The 13,015-nt window shown below is 36.8% G+C and overlaps 1 protein-coding gene across 1 annotated transcript; it reads right to left on the reverse strand.

The window, feature by feature from the left end:
- Positions 1 to 7,904: 7,904 nt before the first annotated feature.
- LOC140244643 (SPRY domain-containing protein 7-like) lies at positions 7,905 to 12,247 on the reverse strand. Its single transcript, XM_072324262.1, has 5 exons — positions 12,112 to 12,247; positions 11,561 to 11,677; positions 10,338 to 10,498; positions 9,477 to 9,579; positions 7,905 to 8,495 (listed from the first exon to the last, which is right to left on the reverse strand). The coding sequence occupies exons 1-5, from the start codon at positions 12,221 to 12,223 to the stop codon at positions 8,398 to 8,400; spliced, it is 591 nt and encodes a 196-aa protein (XP_072180363.1). The 5' UTR covers positions 12,224 to 12,247; the 3' UTR covers positions 7,905 to 8,397.
- Positions 12,248 to 13,015: the final 768 nt, after the last annotated feature.

The raw sequence follows: 13,015 nt of genomic DNA on the forward strand, positions 1-13,015 counted from the left end.
AAATTCTTATGTAAATAACAAGGTATATGACATTACTCTTGTTAAGTATTAGTCGCTGTGTTTGTATATCAATGTCTGTACAATCTGTATGTGCACATTTCCCAAATGACCCCCTTTTTCTGTTGGTAAGGCACTTCATCTATTTTCAAAGCGAGATAATGTGCGAGCTTGCCGGACGTAACAATTTACGGTATCCATGTTCAATCAAAGAATGATTTTGCGTAAAACAGGTGATTAATGAACACTTGGAGAAGCATTTATTTCATCGTTTTGAATTATTGAATGTATTAACGAACTGGTTCTTACCTGAATTACCTACGATGACGCCCAGTAAGTTGAAAGCCTGAGGAGTTCAATGTGATGTATCCATGGGATGATCAGTTTATGCAATCTGGATAAAATTTGTTATGTTTCTGCTTCCAGTGATCATTGAGCTTAGACCTGAAGCTGTTCACTGATGTTGCCTCAACAGCTTCTGCACAAAGGCTATTCCAAGTATTTACTAAGTATTTCTTAATCATTATTGCTAGATACTATTGGCTACACTAAACACACTGGTGGTGTTAGGTGGATGTACTGGCAAGCACCCTTTACAAGGATTACATAAATAATAATTATTACATCACAGATGCTCGTCTCAATGAAATCAAAAGCTAACACGCCCGTTATCACAGATGACCTTTTATTGCTCATGCGCAAAGTGGATCTACGAACTGGCTAATACCTGAATGTATGCGAAAAAAAAAAATACATATTCTGCCGCAGATATTTTCAAGAGTATGTGTCTATTATCCATCATTATAGGAACACTGTTTTTGGAACATTGTCTGCTACCCCGAAGGCTAGAAGACACGTAATGCGTCGAAAATTTGGCACACTGCTAAGATACGTTGGACATTGATAATGCAGGGTACGACATTAACTATTTTCTCTAATGGTCCTTTCGAATGCCCGTTCGGGATATTAAGATCATTTCATTTGAAAACATTAATGTTGGTGGTCCGAAAAAGAAGTGCAGTGCCGCTTATGAAAAGGAAATATAGCTATCTATTTTGAATCCCAGTTGCCTTATTGGGCCACCAAAAGGGTTCCATAACATTTGCTGCTGCGACAATTGCTCCCATTAAATATCTGCACGTTAAGACAAACATATAAATTCTAATCACAAACATAAGCTTAACCCTAATCCTAATCATCAAATCAAATCAAATCTTAAACCCAGTCACAGCCTATAACCCTAACCCTAAGTTCTTGGAGAAAATAAGACCAGAGAAACTGTCGCAGGAGCACATGTCGTGTCACCCACCAAAAGATACGCCTTTTGAAAATTTGGTGGCCCAACATCAATTCTCAGTAGTCCCGGACCTCCGCCAATTTTGAGCCTTGAATAATGCATTACCGACCTCTGCCTCTCATGCTCTGTTTTTCTATACACTATAAAGTATACACGATCAGAATCACTATATTGCTGACAGACCACGGCCGAGTCATGGTCCATTGACTGTGTTCATGTCAAGACGACGTTTCCTCATCGGAATTCATATATTCATAAACACTGTGGAATCTCGTTATAAAGATGTTGGATATAACAAAACCTTATTACAACAAGGTAATTGTCACAGCTCTTAGGTCCTCATTATAATGAGGTTCCTCTCTCTCTCTCAATTATGTAAGTATATGTGTATATATATATATATATATATATACATATACATATATATATTAATATATACATGTATATATCAAAATATAGGTTTTCCCGTTCATTTTCAAACTTTTTTCATTCAATTTGATATATTTGTGGTTCAATTTCGTCCCGAAAGATCTCGAATATGCCAATCCTAGTTTCAAATTCGTCTTTTGTCAATCATTTTCGAACAAAGTCTATTCAATTTAATCATTTGTCACAAATTTTCGTCATTTACAATTCGAATTCGTCCGTCACACTCGCTGCACACATAACAGCAAAAGCAATTTCGTCTTTTAGCGATCATGTTCGTCAAATTTTCCTTCAAATTCGTGTCATATCTTTTCTGTTGTGATTTCTTGGCTGTTTAATTTTTCCTACAACCGTTCACTTTTTCCACATTTAGGAGTAACATACACACACGTATACCGTACCCCGCAACAACACACAAAAACCACAAACATGTGCACGCACACACATACACACACACACACACACATACATACAGACACACCCTTCTCACAGAACACACGAAAACAAATATTGTGTACTGTCAAACAAACGAAAACAGTGATCCACGATTTCAAGACAATTTCACATGTGTGTAGAGTTTAAGCCCATTTTAATGTATATAGAAAGACATCAATTTTTTTTTTTGCCGTTAATCATTTTGAATGAAGTTTGTTTCATGCAATAACATAAAATCAGGAAACAAAAAAAAAACTCAAGTCCAAAAGTTTTCACAACATGATTAAAGATTGTCTTTACTGTTTTTAATGTTCTCTGACTGCCGTTTATCCTTCATATCTCCTGTGTGTGTATATACACATATTATATATTGTCAAGCAAACTGTTTAGGAATAATATCGACTGATCCCAATACCGGGAGAAAGTAATGCAGGCTTAGAATAATATATAGTTCACCCTCACACTAAAGGACCAATGCTATCCGACGAATTTGTTTGAAAAAATCATGAAATTGTGCGAACAAAGACGAATTTGATTCTTACATTCTCCAGTCGATGGGCGGCGGGGACAAATTTCAGTGACAATCAACGATTTTGAATGCGATGTCTTTGAAAATGATTGACAAAAAACGAATCACGATGACGACTGACTAAATTGAAGTTAGGATTTGCATTCTGTGAGTTTCTTGGGACGAATTTGAATGAAAAATCTTTGAAATTGAATTCTAAAAGTGCGAAAATGGACGGGAAAACATATATATATATATATATATATAGAGAGAGAGAGAGAGAGAGAGAGAGAGAGAGAGAGAGGTGTGTGTGTGTGTGTGTGTGTGTGTGTGTACATTTGTGCAAACGTATGTTGATTAATATTTATGTGACACATTCTCAGTATAAGGCACTCCCATATTTTCATGGACAGAACCCCAACAATTTCATCTACAGCATGAAAAGACCGACACCAAAATTTCAGTTTACATGGGGACTTTATTAACCAGCACCACTCTATGTTGTCTCTGATCACATGAACTGGCAATATTCAACAATACAAACACCGACCTGATCTAATGTTTGGTCATTAAGAGCTTGGCAAGATTAATCTACTGAGTCACTCCACATTCGGTAAACAGATTCTAATCTTTATATGTCTTACATTTCATGACATCACAATGTTTTGTTCATGTGTTGGGGATAAAGTTGACTACTGCGGAATCCTAACAAATTGAAAGAAAAATTAAAATCCAAAACCAGAGGTATAAACAACAATGAATTGCAAGACCAGTAAAAACTTTGGAAAAAATTGGTTGCTTGAAAAACAAACATGTTCTCTGTCTCATGCTCCATTGCACATATTTCAACAGACATACAAAAGTATAGTATTGCATATATAGTGGGTACCTACCATTCAAACACACAGGCAACTCCTGTTATTATAAAGTCCACGGGACCGGCAGTTTTCTTTTGTTATATCAAATTTTGTTATGGCCAAAAAGTTAAGTGTATAAAGATGTATACATGATAATTTGGGGACCTGAATGTTTACTTCGTTGTAATGAGAATTTTGATATAACCATGTTCGTTATAACAGGAGTGCACTGTATTTGATGATAACACACATCACTTTGTGAGGCTGTTGTAAAGTGCCTACAATTCTGTCATAGGATAGCCAGTTGGTGGAGTGCCTAAAAAGCGCACATCCAATGCAGTTGACTTTAATATATCTACCAATAGAGGGAGTAAGCCATGTTGAGTACCTACACAAGAAATGAGAGTTTCTACATCAAGAGGCCTGCAGTGTGATTTTTGGCACAAGTAGCTCCTATGCAGCTAATCTCTCCATTCAAAGTTAAAATTGACTTCATGTGATATGCAGAGAACAAGCAAACAAACAGACCATGGCTAATTTCACTTAAATTGGGCAGAAAACAAGAAAGCTGAGGAATTTCAAAGTTTTCATAATGGTTTTCAGAACATTTTATCTTGGTTGCAACCACACACGCAATTTAGAGGAGTGATCGAGTTATTACCTCACAAATCTCAAATGTGCAGAAACTTTTGTTTTGCCCATCTTGAAAATGACGCTGCTAAGAATGTCACATACCACGTATCTTTCACAGCTTCACAAATCATTGCAGCTTCATTATAACCAATAAACAATGACTTTCACAGAGGAGTTGCATCGTTTTGAAATATGAATTATTGACAAAAAGCATTAGTTTTATGGTACACTTTTGTACAAAACACTGGAAGAATTGTGATGTGACAATACCATCAACTCTTCACGCAGGTACTGTAAAGGTGAAATTTTCACGGTGTGGAAATTTTTGCGTGTTTTGCGACCAGAAACCAGCACAAAAATAAAAACATGCAAATATTTTTGCACATCACATGATGTTCCATTAACAAATGTCTTGATTCCGCGGAATTAAAAACATGCAAAATTCACCTTACCCAGCTGAGCATGAAAATTACTCATGCAAAAATAACCACTTTTTACAGTACATATGGTTGCAACTAATATTGCTGATTGGTGAAAATGTGGGAGAATTTGAAAATCCCAAACAACTTTCTTGTGTTACGTCCAACATGAGCAAAACGTCTACCATTATGTCCGTCTCTGCTTTTTTCCTATATCAATATCACATCACATCATTGAGCTTGGCGTGGAATTGCCCCACTCCAATGATTTGATTAACTTGTAATGCTCTTACCCTAAACCTGGGACAGCAGAAGGACACACCAAGAAGTAGGCATGGGTTTATAGAGTACAACATACACTTTTGTTACTGTATGATATTAACTGGAGAAAAACAAACAAAATAATTTTTTTCTCCTCGTTGAAGAAAGACAAAAATGAATCATGATTTTGTTTTTGTTCTTGTTTTGTTTTGTTTTGTTTTTGTTTTGTTTTGTTTTGTTTTTTGTTTTTTTTGGGGGGGGAGGTAATACTGGTGTCCAAGAACTGCCACCTGCACCATTTCAGTGCAAAAATATCAACTTAAAACATGCCACTATCAACTGCAATTACGTGTACGCGTCATTCAACTTTCTCTACTGGCAGTAAGAGAATATTCCCAAATGTAAATTCTACAGTCAATTCTTTCAAGAGCACGTACATATCCATCATTTTATGAACACTGTTTTATCATCTTGCATTAGTACTTTCTTCATCAAAATCATATATGTATATAACTCTCTAAAAAGTGAGGTACAAAAATAATACATAAAACTGATATATATCTACTAATACCATAACATATCTCTATACGTGTTAGGAGCTATAATTATGTACATACAGACAATGACTCGCCCGCCAAAACCTTGATGTGTCTTTTACACTGTAAGATCTGTAAATATCATAAACATGCAGAACAGACTTATTAGCCAAAGTTTGAAGTTGCCAATTGCTTAAAATCTAAATAACTCAAGACTAGGGTGGCTGAAACATGTGAGTTATGTATTTTGACAATGACCCTAAAATGAATAATAATGATCACATTTCTTTTTGTCATGAAGCATGTTTCCACTGTATCAAGATACTCCGATGAAATAATGATCCTTAAAACAATACACTGTAATAATGATCATACTTGATTTTGTCATGTAGCATTTTTCCACAACATCGTGGTACTCAGAGAGCTTTACAACATAATGTACTTCATAAAACAAAGCAGAATAAGCATAAAGTGAAGTGCCTCATATGCCATTCGAGACTTGAATACCTGGCAATGCTACAGCTGGCACATGCAGTAATGTCTGAGATCTTATATTTTCAGCTGATCTAGGATGAGGATAGTACATGTAGTGAAAAGAAGTAGCGGAAAAAATGTGATTACATAAATAGCGTTTAAAAGCTTGGTGATTATTTTGAAGCTTTTATCACCCATTCATAGGCAGCATGCGAGTAATGTGGACCTTTAAAGAAGAATACATAAATACAGTTAGGACTAAAAATGGATTGTCTGAGTTTCCTACTCTATGGAGCTAACAGTTAGCCACATACTAGGGTTGACTGAAACACACACTCATGAATTTCTACACACATCATCAGCTATCCCAGTAATCAGCATAAATGGCATTAATTGATCAGATCATGTCATGTCAGAGCCGAGTGTGGGGGTGAGGGCAGTTTCAGGCAATTCAGTGAATAATATGATAAAAAGGGCAGTTTAAGATTAATACCTTAAGAGGATTAAGATGCTCATAAAGATTAAACATATCACATTTTGAAAGGGATAGAATTCCTTCATCAGGGCTTCAAAAATACAAGTAGATTACAGAAGTATTTTTTTAGAGCTGGGATACAGCTATACAAAAATTGGAATCCTACAACAATACAGACATACACCTTGACATTTCATTGGCTGAACATATACATGTACAGTGCTCACTTTAACAACAAACTTTAACTGGCTCATACAAAATACTGTCAAGCACCTATTCCTAAAACAACACACATAAATGTACATATAGTATAACACTTTAATGCTGTATATTGCACAAGAATTCTCTGCATTAGTAATAGAATATGTCTTAAATAACCACATCAATTCACCCTTTTTGTGCTGGCAAACAAAAAGGTGCTGGAACATAAAGCTTTTTCCACCTCAGGAACACGTCCCAAGGATGATTACCTTAGCCATATTTACAACAATACTTCTTGACCACCTGGTGTTCCTTTCATATCAATATTTACATATTAAACCAAAAAAGAGAGAAATTTTAACCTTTATCAGCACCCAGTCTATTGAGACTGTTTACACTTACTGTCGTTTCCATAAACACAAACAATACAATGCATAATCTGTACTTTTTCATGCCACACCATATCAGATCATACAGATATGAAATAAAAATTTGTGTATGTGTGTGTGATAATACAGAAATACTATACGTATAATACCATTTTGAATATTTGTTGCTGATCTTGACAGCTATATATAAACAAACATTATCAAATGTTTTAATAATTGACTGATAAGACTCCCTATGTAATTTGCAGTGTGAACCTTTAATAATAACAAAACAAAACAAAAGCAACTATAACAGTCACATAACTTCCAGTTGGTATTCTACAAACACCAATCAGTGTTTTAGAGCTCTGAAAGGTCGGCCTGTAAATCAGAATTAATGCCTAGAATGATGTCACTTATTTACAGATGATATATGGGTTCTACAGTACACCCACAATCTAGTCTCTTATCAAGCCCTTGCTACATTTAGCTCACTTGCTTTTACAGTTGTGAAATGATATCACACTGTTCAGTCTGTTTTGCTAGAAAAAAAAATACTTTGGGCTTTTTGAGACAAATAGGTGGCATACATGTATATCAATGTTTTTTTGTATTTTTTTTAGAAGAGGGAGGTCTTGTAGCGGTGTCTTTGCTTGAATAGCAACATTTGAGATTATCTGTCAGACCCCAGTTTGGACAATGCTACAGTAATTGTCACTATTCAAAACAATACTTTCGCCTACTTTCTGGCATCATTAAGTTTAACACAATATCTCCTACAAGAACGACATGTCACTGTCTTCGTTGTTTTGTTGCTGTAAGTAAGACTGTTATTACACTTACTCTGACAACTTCAGTACTTGACAATGATTTATATCTTCAACAGAAGTTCTTTTTTTACTCATGCTACTCAGTATATGATGACATAAATGGTATCCCGGGGTACCAAATAAAAATCAGCCATTTTGTTGAATTAGTTTTTTTTTGAAAAAAGGTTGTACCCTGGGTTGCCAAAAAGAGGAAACTATTTTGGTGCTAGAGCTAGCGCGGGCTAGCCACTGCACTGCACTGCACTGAAGCACACGCTATTGATAGCACAGCGTGCCATGCATGCATAACTGAACATGCAGTGACATGGGAATGACTAGGTCTATGTACACGCACACACAGTGCATGCATTTCTCTGCGGCTGTCCTCGAGTGGACGTGGGATGGCGCTACACAACGTGGTACCCCGGGGTACTATGGTACCCTGGGTAGCGCGTGATGCATCATATACTTAATTTGAATTTACTGTTTTTAAATTTGTGCAGCATTGCTAACAGTACTCATTTCAAAAATAATAGTTTTTGTATATTGTTTACTCTTTTTGTTGGTGTGCGAGTTTCTTGTCTGCTCTAGCACCCAACTTTTCCAAACAAACATTCAGAGGGTAAACAAAGATGGTTACCATTTTCAGCAGTTGAATGGCAGGAGAAGGAGGTGTGAGACCTGTGGTATGGGCAAGGGCGTCATAATAACGACTGCTCGAACATGATCTTGTCAAAGCCGCTGGGCGGAGTGTGGTAGAACTCACTGAACTGGACGTCAAGAATGGCGCCCTCGTCAACTGAAAGTTTGTGGAATGAAATGAAAAGACGATTACTACTTCGCTCAGTTTAGTGTCAGCTTAGTGCAGATAAGCTTAGTTCATTTTTGCCTCAAACTTGAACAAAAAAATGATTTTGCATATAACAGATTTGGAATGTGATGGCAAATTGATAACCAACAAGCAAACAATGTACACAGTAACCTACAGCAAAGGTAAAGGAGCAGCGATGTGGTATCACAGAATGTTTCGTAACTGCTCGTTTCTCATCTAGGTATCATTGTCTGTTTTCTACATTCTTGTCAAATGCTCTGTTTAGACTACATCAGTTGTGCTACACACCAACTTTTCCATCTGGAAAACTAATTTAAACGAGAATGCAAATAAATAGAAACAAATTGCTCAAATGGGAAAAAAAATGTTCTCATAAACTTATAGACCCCTTGAATGATGGTGAATTGGATCATCTAAATGACACAGCAAAATATTGCAAGTTGTAGATGACCAGGACATTATTAGAATGTTTCTCTCTTTAAAAATAAAAATAAAAAATAAAAATTAAAGGATGCTATAATTTCTTGTTGCAAAACCCGAAGGCACACAGGTAACTGAAAAAAAAACCCACTATCAATCCCACTGGTTACAATTATTTCTCTCTAAATCCTCACCTTGTATTAGTTAGCTGAGTATCGAGGAACAATACACCGAGAACACAAAGCAAATGAGGGCATCTGTTCTATCTAAATCACAGCAGAAGCTGCCAGCAGAGCTTGAACGCCAGTACAATCAACAAACTTCCTATCCCTGATGCACATTTCTATCTTTCAAAAGAGTAACTCCTCGCTCAAGAAAACAAGATATTCTACTATCTGACCCACTGATATGATGCCCAAAGATAAATTTATGGATATGAGCCTTTGCGGACATTCATTGGAAGAGGCATGTAAAATCAGGGTCACCCCTTTAAACAGGGGGATGACATGTGACCATATCACAACTCACCGTAGATGGCAGGGTAGAGTGTCCCCTTCACTCCTGTAACTGGTATCTGGAGGGCCTCACCGTTCTTGTAGAAATTCAACTCCATGTGGTCATAGGTGATGCCCTGTCCAGATCAGAGGAGTCTTTCATATCAATATCTCACTATATGCAATCGCATACTTGGGATATGATTATCAATTTTACACGACATCCCACAGTCTTGTTTTGATTAATGCACAAGGAGAAACAACAAACAACAATATAATGCGGATGTACATATTGGTTGCTTGATCCTCCTGGGTCAAATGACTTTTGTGAGAGGCATGATGAACAACTGGTGTATACAAACATTTGAATGGGAACAAGCTCCCAAACAAACAAAATGTATTCCCATTCTGACTACATTTTTTTCACAGCTTGAGGAAAATTTCTTAAGCAAAAAGTACTAAAGTCTATCTCAAATATCTGTTTGAGTACCATAATGTAGCAGAAAGAAACTGATCTACCCACAATAAGGTTATGTTACGTGGTGGCTTCATATTCCAAAGATTTTGTGCATCGTCTAATATTTGCACAATGTAAAACAGGCCAATATATTGCCTCCTGTAAACACATGATATGCCATGAATATTTGCTTCTTGGTAAGGGACAATACCTACCCTTCCTCCTTTTTGTTGCTGGGGTTCTTGATCATGAATTTTTAGCACTTGCAAAATTGCCTTGTAAGTTCATGTAAGCAAAAAATATCAAGCTTGTGAAATAATTTGGTGTATACAGTGTATCACAGAATGATGGTGGTCTCGTTATCACAATTATCATCTCTCAACTATCCCATGCAGGGATGGGCGTGGTCAAACTGAAAAGTCAGTTTTTTAAACTCACAATGACATCGCCCTCAGCGACTTCAACGGTAAGCTTGTGAAGGGTGTCCCCGGCATGGCAAACGGTTCCATCGGAGCGCATCACCCATGAATCACTGCACTCCCCGAGGGGAACTCGGTTTAGGTTACTCTTCCTTGTGGCTAGACCAATGCCCCAAACACCTGAGGGGAGGGGTCACAAGAGGGAAAGGGCATTAGAGATAAATTGCCAGGGCAATTTAACCATTATGTAGAAGACATACGAACTGATAGCCTGCGAAATTAAAATGTTTAGTGAACACAGAAGTGTGAACATAGTGAAAGCTCTTCATTGTATCTCCAAAACTGAAAAGGTCAGATAAAATGGGAGTGAATCTAGAGAGTCAGTTGAAATTGCCATGCTTATTAGATTCTTATTTGAACCATTCTCTGGATTAGTTATGAACATGTATAGGGGTTCTCTATCTATTTCAGAAGAATTGTTAGAATATGGCAAATGGCAAGATGCTGAACACACCTTTTGAATTAAATCACAATGCATATATGCATTTTTTAATATGTCTCCTAACAATATTCTCAGAGTGTGTTTAAAATTGATAATCTCATTTAATACTTAGATCCCAAAATTGCGCTCAGGCTAAAATTGAACCCGAAAGAAAACATTCTAGCCTGCTCAACTGTATACGTTACATGTGTAAAGCTCCAGTTGTTAGGTATTCTCCATCAAATTTGGTCATTACATAAAGCAGACAGACTTCTCCAGGTGCAGGCAAGCCACAGTTCTAAAGATGGCTAATTGTGATAATGGAGATCAGTAGGACAAGGTACCAAATGGTACATTCCTTGGAAATAATTCTGTTAGGAATGTTACAAGTTCTACAATTAAATCTCGAGACAACAATAACATCTTTATTCCTATCCCAAACTATTAATGACCAAAATCTTTACCCAAGTCATACACATTATACTCAGTATTGAATGTGTAAGGTTGTTTGTTTGTTTGTCTGTTTTAGACAGCAAGACACTAGACTAAGATGACTTAGAGCACCCCCCCCCCCCCCATTTCTTGATAAGACTGACAGGACAGGAGACCTATTTGCTCTTCCCCTTTCATAGACATTCAGATTCAGCATGTCTGATCTTGGATCTGTCCTGATCAGTGAATAATTGTATACCAATATGCACATCAGGTCATGACATGATAAAGTATAGAGCCTATGTATGATAGTAGTCCATATCACTTACCAGTGGACTGAAGTTTCATCTCAAAGTACGCCTTGTCCTGGACCAATGGGGCGTTGCCCAGTGCTCCTCCAGTTCCACATATTCTTCTTCCTGACTTCACTATGACTACATCATTCCCTGTGTTACAGAAGAAAAAAAAAAGAAAAAAAAAATATCATTAATCTAGGACTGTTAGGGTCTCAGATTTGCTGCTTTGAATAATTAAATCACTTTTGAATTTTTAGCAGTAGTCAGTGTGATACATGATGTTCAACTCACAAGCCAAATTATGTTCAAAGCTAAGCTGACTTTATCTTTAGTAAATTTGTATCATGAAACACCGTCAGGCCAGGGGCTGAAAGATAGAGGTCTATCTATGCAGCTGCTGCATGCCATGGCAACACACAGCACAGGCCACAGTGCAGTACCAGTGCAAATGTAAAAGCCAAAATTGCAGGAACACTCAAATATACACATATGGGACTAAGCATACACTACTCCATTATGTAATTTAGAATTTAGAGACACACCTATGATCATGATCATATATCTGTGTAAGAATGCATATTTACCCATATGTGAAGTATCGAGAACAACTGTTGGTATCTCCTTCAGAGGGACATGACCACTTCCGAACCCTGCTCTCCACGGAAAGCATCGAAAACAGCAAAAGCAAGCAGCCATTTTTGGCTCATTTCTGTGAACACAACTCCGGAGCTGCGCTGGCTGCTGAATTAATTATAGAATCTCTTCAACAGAGGGCGTACCGCAAAACAAACTTTCTGCTCCCCGTTTCATACAACTACGGATTGGATCTTTTTGTGCAATTTGAATGGGAGCTAAAATTTTAAACAATGAATTGCCCTTGCACTTGATTAAAAAGATAATGAAGATGTGTTAAACTCTTCCATTTACCGAAAGCAAATAGACATAGGCCTACAAACAAACAAACAAACAAACAAATAAACAAAAGTACAAAACAACAACAACAACAACCCTCACACACTTAACTTAGTTTATGGATCGCCATCACGGATCGTTCGGGTCTCACTTGGGTTTGATTTCACAAAAAGTTGATAATTATGACAGCAACTCTTGCTGGAATGGCAATTGTCATGGTAACGACAAGAATCCAGTCTCCTGATTGACTGTTGCTATGAAAAGTTGCATTCCAGCTGAGAGTTGCTATCTTTCTATCTTTATGGGGCCCTGCTCTGAGAATGATTAAATCCCTACCGACTGAAAATATTGAATTAAAATAAAAGTGTAGAGAACAATAAGTAGAAAAGGCATTGTTAGATAAGTACTCTTTCAGCGGTGGTATAAACCGTTGAAATTGAGTGATCTTGTTGTTCTTTTTATTTATGTTTCGCATATTGTTAGACATAATTATTATTCTTTCCGTGAGTCCTATCTGATTGTTATAAATATCTATGGGCCTATGATAAGCGATGTATAATTATTATGAACGTACAA

This window comes from Diadema setosum, chromosome 21, assembly GCF_964275005.1.
Source record: "Diadema setosum chromosome 21, eeDiaSeto1, whole genome shotgun sequence".
Classification (NCBI taxonomy): Eukaryota; Metazoa; Echinodermata; class Echinoidea; order Diadematoida; family Diadematidae; genus Diadema; species Diadema setosum.